This window comes from Triturus cristatus, chromosome 2_2 (assembly GCF_964204655.1).
Source record: "Triturus cristatus chromosome 2_2, aTriCri1.1, whole genome shotgun sequence".
Lineage (NCBI taxonomy): Eukaryota > Metazoa > Chordata > Amphibia > Caudata > Salamandridae > Triturus > Triturus cristatus.
The window spans coordinates 216,342,189-216,356,925 of record NC_140582.1 but is presented as its reverse complement, the minus strand read 5'-3'; the positions used below and the strand labels follow the sequence as shown (position 1 = coordinate 216,356,925).

Below are 14,737 nucleotides of genomic sequence, written 5' to 3'. Positions count from 1 at the left end.
GGCTGTTCGTTGGTGCCCACTCTACGGCGAGCAGCCAAGATGCATTTAAGAAACCATCATTTGAGCCAAACACTCGTAGTACTAATCTCAGCCTCTACCACCTGTGTGATCCTCGGCAGCCCAATTTACCATGCTCTGACTCAGTACCCTCGACTGTGAAAACTGGGAGCACTCCACATAGATTAAGTGGAACTATTCACCACCATCTGTGAACAGGAGACAGTGGCATAAAACAGATCATCTGAAATTATGCATTAGGGTAGGACTAAATTATTTGGCAGGGATGACTAAATTAATTTGAAAGAAAAAGCAAATGATGCTGCGTAATGCGGCATATTTTGTGATATTATTACTTTATTATTTTGTCATTTTTCCACATACTAACACTGTCTTGGCAAAGCTGTACCCTCCTTACTACCAGTTTAACACCCAAATACAGCAATATGCATCAGAAAGATGACCATTCGCCTGCCAGTCACCTTTGCATAGATTCCAACATTTCAGAAAATGAAATTTGGAGATTTAAAAACAAATAATTGGGAGAATGTATTTATCTCATTGACTACTATTGATGCCTGAATCGAGTCCCTTGTCATGTATGGGATTTCAAGTGTGCTGGTGCAGGATCAGATATCAGAAATGAAAATACACATGTATTTTCCTTACGTGTCAGAGTCACAGAGAAAGCGCTATGGCAGGCAGAGAGCATGGCAAAAATGTTGTGCACTGGCCTGCAGGAGCAGGTTACTGGTAGTGCATGCTCGGAGTCACACAAGACCAGTCCCTGTTGGATGAAGCCCTGAGGAATCAGGTTTTTGCATCCAGGAATCAAGAGGCCGGTTTATAGTGGCTTTTGATTCGTAGCAGCTAGAAACATTTATTTTTGTTAAAATCTGCAGATTATGTTGCGGATTATGTGGCAAAGGCAGCAAATCCATAATTATGTGGAAAAAGCCGCAGCAGCAAAATCACATAATTCTAGTGTTAGTGGCATAAGGTAAAGCATATTATTGTGAGCTAAAAACCCGATATGGAGAGCATCCCACACTTGGGAAAAGAGAGCGCTCCGCCCTCAATGCTATGTAAATGTGGTTTCATATTGCTATATTAGTAGCATGTTTTACAGTACCCTTACTCTGTGGTACTTATTTTAATGAGGTCTTAAATATATACTTATGTTTGTAGAACCTTCACTTTTTCACCAATTAAAATAAAGTATTTAGCTGCGAGTTTGGGAGGTGCGTTGGGGGTCATGTGTCTACATGGTATTCTGATGGGAATTTTGCACAAATGTTGAGCATTGTCAGAAACTGCCTCATGCAGATGTTTAACTTATGCAGAAACATTTTAAAAACAGTCGGCCGCCTCTGGTGTCAATGTAAAAAAACATTTAACTTGGCATTCAGCCACATACATTCTATCCTCCAACTCACGCAAACATTCGACAAATTCTCAGGAAAAATCAATCATTGCGCATTTAGGACAAGGCCAAGAAGACCATTGGTTTATCGATTGCCCAAAATAGGCAATACAGGCTTGCAAAGGGTCAGAGGACTCACACTGCCATGGCATGAACCACATTGATTTGGAGATCCCACATGATGAAGCATGCCACTATGGTGGGTGATGGGATTTTGTCCTCTTTTTGAGGACTTTTTGGTATAGATAGTGATTTGTGTATCACACATGTTATAATTTTTCAGTGTTTAGTTTTGTTACTCTGTCTCTCAGACCCCTGGACCTTTTTGTTTATACATAAGTATTGGGGGATTTGTCCAGGCAGGTCGTGTGTTTCCCTCGGACCCTATTACTCACCTGTTATATATAATGAACCACATTGAGACATCAGAAGACAATTGATCCCACACTAAGATTTGATCACCAAGTTGCAGGACCTCGGTGTCTTTAGATTGCATTCTGAAGGAAGCGCCATCACCCACCACAAAAACAGAATCACTATTCTGGACTTGGGCTGTCAAAAAATGGACACCCAAAGAAAGACCCTCTGTGGGCAACTCCGCAATTGCAAACACACACACTTCTTGGTCCAATAGATTTAATGGGCCAATTAAATGGCTGTTATGTGATGGGTCAAAACCACATCCCATAACATGAAGTTGATATGCACTTTATTACCTCCCTGAATGACACTTGCTTGACCTTCCAATGGGCACTGTCTGCTGTAAAAGGCATTGGTCAAATCCAATACATCTACAGGCCGAAGTGGTGGTTTCAGATGTGGAGCGTCTCTGATGACTCAAAATGGAGCTGCAGCTAGCAGCTCACAGCAGTACAGATAACAAGTGCAAGAACACTATTTCCAAAATTCTATTGATGATGTTTCAATTGCAACAATAAACAAAGTTAAAAAGCTAGGTATAAAACTTCCCGCTGCACCACCAAAGGAGCATGAAGACGGTTTAGCAACCTGACCTTCGGTTTGCTCTCTAAGACTTCTTATTTCAGGTCTGTACACTAAGCTATCATTTGGCCGATATTCAGCGGTTTCAATTCTCTATGCAGGATCCACACAGAAGCTGGCTTACACCTTGAAACTAGATTGACACACCATGATCAAGCCTTAGTCTTTTGAAGCCCAGTCATAATCTGTTCTTCAGAGGCAGTCTTTGGCTTCAGGTGTTGCATTCTTGGTTAATAACAGCTTCGATTTGCAAAAACAAAGGCACTGATTCTTCCCAGAATCCAGATAATTAAAGGGGATTTGGGAGGCAGGGATTGTTGGTCCATTCCAGCCTGTTGGCAGCACTCGTGGCGACTCCATGGAGCTGTTCCAGGAAAATTGGTGCAAGTGAACAGTGAAGGAAAATTTCTACGTGGAGGGGATGTGGCTAGTGTCTTAGCTGCCAACTTCAGAACCTGACCGAAAACTGTGAGCTACTTCGTAATAGAGGACAAATTGCATAACTCCCTGCGCCCAAAACCATAAACATATGAAATATAATTGAATAACTCAAAGATGAATATACCATCGTGAATATACAGCATTCTGTTGCTTCTCAATTGAGTTGACGGCATACAAATGCTAATACTTGCACACATGGTGGGCTCATCAGGGTCTTAAATGGACTCTGCAAACTCAAAGTTCCCGCCAGGGCAACCGAAACTTAGGAAAGAGAATTCAAACAGCTGCGCCTTCTGATCCCAGCTCACTACTCTTCACTTGCACAATGCCTGCTACCTTTTCTAGTGCAGTGTGCCTCGTCTCAGTGCAGCTGTCACTGGGAACCGTGTGCCAGGAGAAAAGAAAGACAGGATTTACTCAAATGAAGCACCCTGTGGAATAACAAAAATGATTCATATAAATTGTTGGTATCTTGCAGCCTATCAGTGTGCAATATAAATCCCTAGGCATTACACAATTAGGGACGATTCACACCATTATCAAAGGGATGAAGTACCCACAGTACATAATAAAAAAGTAAAGGTTAAATAAAAGCTGACAGAAATCAATGTATTATGAGCAGACTGACGTTCAAAAACTGCATTTATTACTTTTAATAAACTTTCTAAATGATTACCTAATTCATCTCTGAACAGGAAAACACCAGAAATAATAATAGTAACAACAAATATTAGTATTATTTACTATTATTAATATTGGTCTCCACCATTTGTCTGACTTCTAGATGCTGATAACAGATGTTAATTATGGGTTTATAGGTGCAAATGTGATATGGCGAGGCTGCTCAATTACAATTAACTATCTTAATATATATTTTTAGCTTTGAGTTATTTTGGGATCTGTTTCATGTCAGTGGGTGTACAGTTGCTTCTGCCCTGTGCCGACCTGGCCAGATTTGCTTTCAAGCGTCCCAAGACGCACCAGTTCGACTACTGTCAAGCTCTCTGTGCTGGGGGGGGGGCGCTGCACCCCCTTCTGCTGCTCCATTAGTGGAGCAGCGGCTTCTCTGTCACATCATGCTGCTACAAACCTTGGAGGCCATGTCGCCGGCGGGTGCAGGCGCCCTGTGCCCACTGCCCATGACACAGACACACCTAAGGGGAAACCCTGCTCTGACTGGCCTAAAAGGTATCTCTGGGCTCTAGCTCGGATGTCTGCTTCTTGTCAGCGCTGAGTTCTCCCGCTCTTGTGATGGAAAACCTGCTCTCAGACTGCGTCTGACTCCACGGATTACCCTTCCTCCCCTACATTTGGTTTCCATTTCGGCCCGCCGAGGTCTGCTGCCAAGGCCTTCACATTACACACCGCCGTCCGCTGGTTACCGGTTTAGTCGACATCTACACTTTTGGGCTTAGACGTGTCTGTAACAGGATGTGGGCCTCATGGCTTAGCCGCTAATGGCACGGTCGTCTCGACGAGGTCCTGTCAGGGCCCTCGCACGTGCTGCGGCACTCCCCCCTCACAGAAGGCGCCATTTGTCCCAGGGGTTGCGGTTTAGCAAAACAGTGGCACGAGCTGCTTCGACAGTGGCACGAGCTGCTCGCCGCGCGCCAGGGCTACCGAGAGCACAACAGCGCACGCGCCAGGGCTACCGGGAACACAACAGCGCAGATATAAACCGTCAACACTTTTAACAATGCACGGTTTCTAGAGCCGGCCGCCGGATTATTCGAGGCTGGACGTATTAAATGGTTCACAATGCCCATTGCAGAGTGGGGTCGGTTAGGTCTTGTGTGATCAAGGCACAGGCCCAAAATACATGACGTGAGTAAATGAACCAAGAGACCCCACGAGGTGCATTTTAAAAAGGAGTTGCGTCATTACGCGCTTCATTGAACACTGGTCTTTTCAATAAGAGTTCCAAATTGTTTTGAAATGTATTGCAGGACTTGCGTGTGTCATACATGACAGTAGTTCCAATTCAGACGGGAGACCCTCGATTTTTTATAGCAAAACTTGCTTTATTTTGGCTGTCTCCTACCGAAATTGTCTCTGCTTTAATAGAAGTCAATGGGGGGAATTACATTCTCCCGGTTATTATTTAAATCAGTGCTTGGAATGGAAAAATAGAAGTGCAGGTACTCTGAAAAATGTTGGCATGTATGGTTTGTTTCCCATATCAAGGATCGTCATGCCTGGACTGAGAGGTAGAAATAGCCATGTTTTACTTTAGAAATTTCTCAGCCTTTCTTATTTACCTATACATCGATAATACTTAGGCATTTATTACGAGAGGGCCAGAGGCTATCTCTGTCCGGTGGGTGGGACGAGGATACCATTTTGTGTCATCCCAGCTTGCCCGGTGAATCAGGGCCTGGGATTACCAGGTCCGCATGTTGCAGAACTGCGGTGGGAAGGGGGCTGCAGGGGGCTGCTGCTGCCGCAATCACCCTCCTCCTGCACAACACACAAGCAGCAAGCTCCCCTCCACCTACTTTGGAGAGCCCCTCCCCCCTTGCTAGTGGTAAATGGGTAAAGATTTTTGCCAGTTATGTGCAACAAATTGAATTGAACCTGGTATTCCCGAACCTGCTCGTTATTCCTTATTAGGGTTGCCACCTGGATGGTTTTATACCGGTATTTTAATGTTCACCTGGTACAAATATAAGCATGATCTCCTAAAGCTGGTATTTTTAGCCCTTGTCTGTACATACTTCAAACAGCAAATATAAATATAAACAGAGGCGGCTCCTCCACAATGGCGGAGAAGCGTCGACTCACTGCCTGGCTTAGAGCCAGCAAATGTAAAACAAAACCATGTTCTTGCTTCGTTTTAATTTACATTTGCCGGCTCTTAGCCAGCAGTGTTGGGAGAGTCGGGGCTTAGGCATGGGAGGGGGGAGGAGGAGTGCTAGTGCACTCCACTCCCTAAGTGCTCATGTGTGTTTGGCCGACCGTCTCAGGCCAACCAAAACACACATGCGCACTTAGGTTTTCTTCAGCCCAGCTGCATTGAGCAGCCGGGCTGGGGTAACCCCACAGACTCCCTGGTCTGAGCAGGGCATCTTTCCTGTCTGCTCAGACCAAGCTCGGGGATTAGACAGGGAGTCTGTCTCAGGGGCTGCTGTGACCAGCATGCAGGAAGAGGAGAGGTGGCGCAATGAGAGGTGGCGCAACGAGATGCGACGCTGGAGCGGCCGGCGGCAAAAGGCACATTTGATTTTTTTAAATTGTATTCCCCACCCGTGCGACGCCTCCCACCTCACTATCCTTCGTTTATGGTGGCCGCCACTGAATATAAAGCACTTTTAGATGTGTTTTAGAGCTCCGTCAATGATCCCTGACTATTATAGTAAACAAAGGCAGAAAAGCGATCTTACAAATGAATACATATTAAAGTCCTACGTAGTATCATATCCAGGCCTTTGCAGACCGGTAAAACAGCAACAAAAGGCCGATAATTTTCTCTTGGTAAGATGGCAACCATATTCCCTATTCTGAGTAATATAACTTGGAATCTCCATATTTAGGAGTGGAGAAACCAATGGAAACTGGAGACTCTGGAGTCCGGACTCCTAATAACCTCCCTCCTAAGCCTGGTGAACTCAGGAATGAGACCCTAAATGTGGTATTCCGCGAGAAAATCTTTGTAGCTCCCATAAAGTAGCTTTATGTAGTCAAAAGACTGCCTCATTGTGCTCACAGATCCACTGGACCCTGGTATCAGAACTCTGATTTGGGCCTGGTCCGCAACGAGAGGCTCCTGCTTCTACCCGCCCCAGTGGACATGCCAGTTTACAATCTACTGTGTTAACTGGGTCCAATTGTGGCACCTGGGTCTTTAGACATTAGTCTCCATGCTTACAGCAGAAATAAAGACAAGGCATATTTCACTGGCATAAATAAAATATGAAAAAGATACATCATTAGCGATCAATAAAATGTCCAGGTTTTGTCCAGAATAGTTCAGTAGGTATGTATGCATTTGTATGTGTGCACGCTTTGTAAATGTATAACGCAGCCTAGCCAAGAGGCAACAGGGAGCTGTTCAGGTTTATAACCCATGTGCTTAACCACTAAATCCACAATGAGCCATCTGTAATTGCTCAAGCGGATGTTCCATCATGGCTGCAAATTGTATCATTTCCTGTCACCAGCACCAGCTGCTGCAAAGCATGGCTGCAACCTGTATGACTCAGCCTTTTGCATGTTATTGTCGGTAAAAACATTTGAAAAACTGGGTTTTTACCCCTTTTAAACAAAAATAGTAAATCTAGATCAGAAACGACATGAGCCCTTCCAAGACGTCAAACCTGCTCTTAAATCCACACTGGGGCATACAGAATCAAAATCATGCGCTAAAAAGAAATCCCGGCTCTTTAGCAACATGTGCTTGGCCTAAGGCCATGTAGACATGAAGGAAAAGCCAGCATTTTATTTTAAGATTGTGGATAGCCTATCAGAAGCGCAGCTGGGAATCCTTGGTGATGTCAGATAACTCAGGAGTCACAATAAGCACCTGCCAAAAATTCCACCGATTGCCCACAGCCTGGTTTCTACAAGAACGTCTGGCACTTGCATTTTTAAGTGTGCACAAGCTAACTTGCAGTGTGTTGTCAAATAAGGCATATGCATGACTCCCAACAAGTTCACTGCAGGACTTTAAGTGGGCTAGGTCCCTCCAGGTCTCAGACCACTTAGTAATTAAAAATGGACATTGAAAGAGGTCTCTGTCTGGCCTTTATTCATGTCTTTAATTTCACTGGCAAATACCACTGATCCATTTCTGTACAATTAATGTAAACAACGTTAAGGTATTCAATAACAGTAATTTAGTTCCTGATTATTTTTCACATTTTTACTTAATCTTGTACCAAAATACCGGTCGGGTGGCACGCTATAAGGATCACAAAAATGTAGTTATCGTTTAAGCCACACTCTTAATTATATTGGCCACACACCTTTCAGAGTCCCCCCCCCCCCCACACCAACTTTCAAATGATCCCACTTTAAAGCCCTGGTCGTGCGCAGAAAGCATCATTGACCCCTTAAAAGAACGCGGTTAGGAGTTAATTCTAGCAGAAAGCTAGAAAACCGAAAACATACTTTAATTATGGTAGCTCAGTGTAAGGTAGGCTTGAAATAGAAATCAGCAAGCACAAGTGTTTGGTCACCCAAAATAAGTACTTAGCCTCATTTGCAAGCAGGTAGGGGTAGGAAAAGGATAAAGTATGAAACAGCTAATCTACTGCTGTTTGATCAAAAATACAAATCTGAAAAACAAAACACTGTAAAATAGTTACTCTTTGCTTGACTGAATAAATTGGTCCTTCTGTTTTTTGTGTGTGTGTTTTTTAAACTAGTTTAATACTGGTGTGTATTCAGTTTGTAAGATGTCCTAATTTTCACGTGTAAAGGAAACATGTTATTTGCCCAAGATCACACAAATTCACTCAAGTAAAAACAAAATCATGCTACATTTCATGGTTTTAAAGTTTGTAACTACGCTGTGCACCATATCTCCTTCCACCATTGCCCAATTAAGTGCCCAATTCTCTTAAAATACTGCGTCTGGGCTGAATCTTTTTGTTTACATTTTAATGTACACTTTTAATTGAAGTTGGACCCTAGAGTTCAATATTCCTAATAATCCCTTTTTTGAGCTGCATTAAATTAGGGACAAAATTAACACAGCCACAACAAAGGTGAAATGAAACATAACTGGGGCGGGCCTTGCCTTGCATGTTTGATTTGGTAACAATTTGTCCAAAGTACATTAGGGTGTTGTTGGGAAGACATAAAAGGGGAGTGTTATCAGCGCTCAGAGCATCACAATGGATTTGTCTAACTCTTTCTCAAAAACCGTCACGTCAAACTTGGCATTGATTGGCATGTGTGTGACAAAATCACCGAGATAGGTTTTATGGAGTGGATGTGGGAGTTAGGTTTGTTTCAGTTGTGGACTGGATAAAATTCAAGTATGCGCCTCACAATGCATGGCAGTCAATGAAAAAACTGACGGTGACATCACATGTTGAAAGGGTACAGCTCAATGCCAAGTTTACTTAGACTGTACATGAAGAAAGGTGACATGTACATGACGTATAGTGCAACGGCAAGTATATGTAGATAGTATATGCAGGTTAAAAACAGTTGTGTTTAGTTATATATAGATCGAATCTGTAGCTAAATCGTGTACATTTAGATGACAGGTAGATAAATGACGTTTACATACTATATGTAGATGTGTAACATGTATGTGTGAGTAGTATATGTAGATCAGTGTCATGCACATTGGATGGTATATGTAGCTCTATGGTAATCATACGTAGATAGTATCCGTAGATCACTGACATTTAGATAGTACATGTTTATATCTAATATTTAAGCAAAAATAGTTTATGTAGGCCAGTCATATATTTATGTATAAAGTTACCAAACATGTTAAGGACAGAAAAACAACATTGCTGAGAGTGTTTGCATCCCATTACAAAATAAATGTTCTCATACGCTCAATCAAATAATATTATCCGTCCATAGAATTCGATCAAAAACGTTTTAATTCTATTCCTATGCCTAACCTGAAACAGGCAGGCTGTCAATAGGCAGATATTCCACCAGTTTAAAGTTAAGATTTGGTTGAATCTTACCTTTTTTTTTTTCTCCTCCCGGAAAATATTTTACCAAGTGTATAAATCACTCCCCATTTACCCTTTATCACTATGGAAACGTTTACTTGTTTTTCCACATCCTATATCTGCACTTACACCAGCCTTTTTGACATCAACATTAAAAGTGAGAAATGGGTGTGCAAATCCATTGAGAAGGATTGTGAATACCAACAACATCCTCACTGCATGGGTTTTTGTCATTTTTTCCAAAGGCCAGCTCCTCTCCCTTCCACTTGGAACATCCATGTTCTCATCCCAACTCTAAATTTACGGGTGACATGTCTTCTGTCCTGGCTGCTTTTCCAAGATTGCGTGTGCTTTCTGTGGGTGTAATCACCACTGCTTAGCCCAATGAATCAGGATCCACCATTTGTGCCAGGGATGGTACTTGTGCATATGTGTAAAACATACACGCAAAAGGTTTTACTAGTTAAGCTTTTCACAAGGACTTAAGTGCAGTTATAAACATCATACAGTTTCATGGCTCTACTGTCGAATATCCTCTTACACTTACTCTTTAGTCACCGAACAAGCAGTGGCAAAAAACTGCTGTGTGCCATTTCCCAATAGCATCCTGGTACACATTCAATGCTTCAAACCAGCGACTGGGCTGGGGGACCCATGAGACTACCAGACCAATCCATTATTATGTGGTGTGTGCAGAATTGCATACTGTTCAGCAAAAATTCATGAAACTTGTGTGAAATTACGCATTTGGAGCACAATGAGGTTTGTCTGTATATAATACCAAGGTATATACACTTAAAAAAACATAGGTTTCACACATGTTATAGTTAGGTGGACATTTCACTCGTAAAAAAACAATGAAATTCCCCCGTTATAGTTAGTTGAGATAACTATAACTCGCGCGCCCGCAATCCTCTGCTCATGACCTCACATATTACATCACTCTTGACATGGTCAGTGGCTTCACTCATGACATCACTGATGACATCATCTTTGTGATAGAGTGGCGGTCGCGCGAGTTATAGTTATCTCAACTAACTATAACGGGGGAATTTCATTGTTTTTTTACGAGTGAAATGTCCACCTAACTATAACATGTGTGAAACCTATGGTTTTTTAAGTGAATTTGCAAGGTTTTTTAAATGCTAATTCCTAACTATAACGTGTGTGAAACCTATGGTTTTTTCAGTGAATTTGTACGGTTTTTTAAATGCTAAGTTATGTATTTATTATTATATTTTTTATATACTTATTTTACAATAAACTACGTTTAAATTTTTTATCTTTTTTTTGTATGGTTTTTCACCGTGCACGCACGGAGCGCGCACCCCGCGATTTTTAAAAAAAAGATAAAAATGTTTTTTTTTGCCTTCGGGGTCCTTCAGGGACCCCCTGACAAAGGCTAGGGGGTCAGGAACTCTCTACCCTGCCCCCTTTTCACGTTCGCCACCTTCCTTTTTCACTCTCGCACTCAAAACAAACAAAATGGCGGCCGACACTTCCTGATTTCGACCGATTCGAACGTTGACTGACATGTAACCACCAATCAGAATTACGCTCACGCACGTTAGGGTGCGCGCACGGTGCGCGGCTATAGATATTTATGTGCTTTTACTGCAATTTTCTCAGGAACTACTGAACAGATTGACTCCATATATGCAAAAGGCACATCCCTGACCTGAGGACTACCTCTTTGCCAAATTTCAAGTAATTCTGTTCAGCCGTTCGGGCTGTACCTTCGACTAAAGGTCCTATGGGAAAATGCATGGGGAAAATGCGTTTTGGGACCCCCTTTTTTTCTCGGCCCCCGCTTGACAAATCCCCCCGAGACTTTCAGGGTAGGAGCTGAGCAGAGCGCCCCATTAGTTTTGAAAATTTCGCGAGGATTCGTCAACCGGCGCCAAAGTTATTCAAAATAGAATTTTCAGATTTCCTATGGAAACACGGTCCTAACTAAAACTATCTACTGGCGACCGCCAGTAGTGAACATTGCCAAATGGCAGTGGAGTGCTGTACATGGTCAAAGACAAACATAAAGACTGTGTTCAAGAGACAGCATACCTTGTGTAACAAAATCAAGTGAGGCACAGGCAAGAGCGAGATTCAAGGAGAAAATGTCTCTTGGCAAGACTTTTTCTACACGAACCAGCCTGCAGCAGTTGAAAACTAGACAAAATTGCTTAATGTGCAGTTTTGAGAAATTTCGCAAATTTGGGTGAATGCGAAATTCAGGAACTTTGCTAATTGTCCAGGTGCCATTTACATTTCACCTGGGCCTATCAATTATATAACCAATTTAGCAATAGTGAAAATGGAGCACCGGTGTTCAAGGGTAGATTCGCGATGCACACTCATAAAGGACCTGATTCCTTGCAGAGACACACACCCCACTTCCAGTTTATTCTATAAAGTTGCTGCTATTTTTGTTTTTTATTACGAAAAGGAGTTGCGCTGTGATTGATAATGCACCAGAGAATTGGGCAAACTCTGCAGAGCTTGAGTAGGGTCAACATATGAAAACTTTATTGTGGTTTGAACCAAAATCCAGCAGTGAACACGGATGACAGTCTGCTTTGGAGAAGTGGGGAGGACCGCTGCACTCGTGCTTCTGAAACGCTGCTCTTGCCTCGAGCTCGGAGTGTACAGAGGACACGTGCTTTCACAGGGAACCTCAAAGAACACAGACAGCCCACAGCAGATGTCACGCGTCTTCATTTCTGCACTGCTTGCAATATGCAACAGCCTTCAAAGTCTCACTGAATACCAACAGCCCGGGCACTCCCCTTCACTCCACTCTACTGGTGACACCAAACTCACATTACAGACACATGGGGCGCTTTTCAGCCTGGCACCGTCATGCCACGGGGCACACACGACACAGTCTGCGGAATGCAGTCTCAACAGCCACATGCCATACAGAGGCATTTCTGCACGCGGCCCAACACCAGACATGTGGCGCTGGAGAAAAGAACTGGAGGCCATACCCAGCACCTCACAGCCAAAGGTCGAGGGTCACAGAGGCAACTCTGGAGGTAACGAGCCCCACAGAGGTCACAGCGGGAACACATGTTCTGCATTACCGTGCGACCCCGACTGTCACGAACCGTGCCCCCCATCCGTCAGAAGAGAATGTGACACATTGCATGCATATGTCATTTCTCTTAGCCAGCCCCTCTCTCGCTTCTTTGACTCTCTCTCCCTCTCTGTATTTATCTCTCTCTGTCGCTCTTTGGTTCCCTCTTTACTTTTTACTCTATATTTACATCTTCATCTTCCACGTATCTCTGACTCGCTCGTTCTCTGCCTGTGTGTCTCCCCCTGCATCTGTCTGTCTCTAGCATTCCTTCTAAACCTCCCCCTCTCTGTTTCTCTACACCCCTCTCTTTCTCCTTTTTGTTTCTCTCTTTCCGTCTGTCTCTACTTCTCTCTCTTGCTTTCCCTTCTCGCACCCATCTCTCGCTTTCCCTTCTCGCCCCCATCTCCCACTTTTCCTTTCTCTCGTCACCTGTAACTATTTTTCCATGAATATCTCTTTCTATCCAAAAAACGCGGTATATTTTCGAATTTCAGTTACCTACGCTGGATTGTTTAATACATTCATAACGTTTGTACGGCATTTCACATGTGCCCACACGTCTTTAACAAGCTAGACAGGTTAAATAAAACGGCATACGAGTAAATGTGTTAAACTTGCTAGATTCTTGGCTGGTCTGAGCAATCGGTGTTTTGATAAGGGTGTTCACGTGCCTTTAGAATACCCAGTTGATGGGTGGTGCTGTGCTCGCGCTGTGTTACACTCATCCTCTTCATCAATGCGATGGGGGCTTTCTTATACCTGAAGGGGACGCTTTTGTGCTACTAAGTTCTGATCAGACGCGCCACGCCCCACCCTTCTTCCTCACTGTCATCCCCGTCAGTTTCTTAATCGATTCTTCCCCATCACCTTGAATGCTAGACGCGATCTCACTATAGGTCAAGGTGGGGCAAGAGATGCACAGCGCCAGCCCAAGATCACACCAATATAGCGGCAGCAGCCAGGAAGCAGCAGCAGAGGAGCTGCTGCAAACTTCTCAGGTGCTCTTCCGCCTCCTGGACCCCCTCGGGAGGGGGCAAACCCCAGATGCGCGGCCCCACCCGCAGACCCAGCATGAAGCAGGCACTCACCGCGATGGCTTGCAGCCTCTCCCTGTGCAGCTCAGCCTCCGCCATCCTGCAGGGAGCACGCGCCGAGAGCGGTCTGCAAAAACACTGCTGTCACCCTGGGAGACCGAGCCGAGGCTCCGGAGCGGCGAGCAGGCTCTGCGCTGCTGCTGTGGGAGTGAGCGGGCTGCGGGGGGAGGGGGCTGCCCGCCGCCCAGCTGTGCTGCTGCTGCTGCTAGCCGGAGCTGGCCGCCGCCGCACAGGCCATGTGTGCACTGGAGGCCTCAGCCGGCGCGCTCCTCCTCTGGGGGCGAGGGGTGGCGAGGGGGGCTCCCGGGAGCTGCGGGCACGAGCCAGAGGTGGGGTGGGGTGCGACAGCCTGTGGTGGAGTGGCGGGGGGGAACAGATGGAATTCCGTAGTCAGGGTCTACCTAAGTGGCACAGGCGGTCTGTTTTTATTTCAGACATGCAGCAACAGCAAGCGGTTGAAGGAAGCAAAGCAGGGCGTGCCTATCTGTGCAGCAGGTGTGGTGGCACCCGGGCTAACTGCACCAGCTGTTTCAGTCATAACAGATTATAACTGTCTTTTGCTACACCAACCCAGAGTACGAGGCGCCCCTCCCTTGCATCGGGGTCCCTGGCCCCCTGAGGCATATATCTACACGGTATGAAGTTATCCCTTTCTCTTCCCACCTGATAGTTTCAGAAACAGAAGCATTTCCAATGCGCGCAGGTATCGAATACAAGCGCACATTGCACTGTAATTTTTCGATTTTCGAGAAAGCAAATCTGTTTATCGCAGCTTTCAGGAACACATTTATCTGACATTTTAATGAATACACAGAGCTCTGTTCCAGGTAATCAGGTTGCTTAAAATACATACCTGAAGCAGGCCTTTAGATCTCTGACGTCGTTTGGAGTTTACAAACTGCTAGAATAACTTAGTTTTCTAGTGACATTACCAGGAGGGGTCTATAAAAGAGCTGTTGTTCCTTGTACATAACACTGATGTGCTCTGCAGGTGTGCACCTGCGAGGCCTCAGAGCATGTTTTCCTTACACATGCCTAAAACACAGGTGTAGCAGGACAATGATTG

The 14,737-nt window shown here is 44.5% G+C and overlaps 1 protein-coding gene across 2 annotated transcripts in view; it reads right to left on the bottom strand.

Annotated features, from left to right (window-relative positions):
* PALM2AKAP2 (PALM2 and AKAP2 fusion) overlaps positions 1-13,930 on the bottom strand; it is an 843,707-nt gene extending 829,777 nt beyond the window's left edge. The window contains exon 1 of one of the 2 annotated variants that reach the window (XM_085641250.1): positions 13,666-13,930. In XM_085641250.1, the coding sequence (XP_085497376.1) occupies positions 13,666-13,710 (45 nt within the window). In that variant the 5' untranslated portion in view covers positions 13,711-13,930. The remainder of the gene's footprint in view (positions 1-13,665) is intronic. The other variant, XM_085641251.1, reaches the window with a different exon arrangement.
* Between the last annotated feature and the right edge of the window lie 807 nt (positions 13,931-14,737).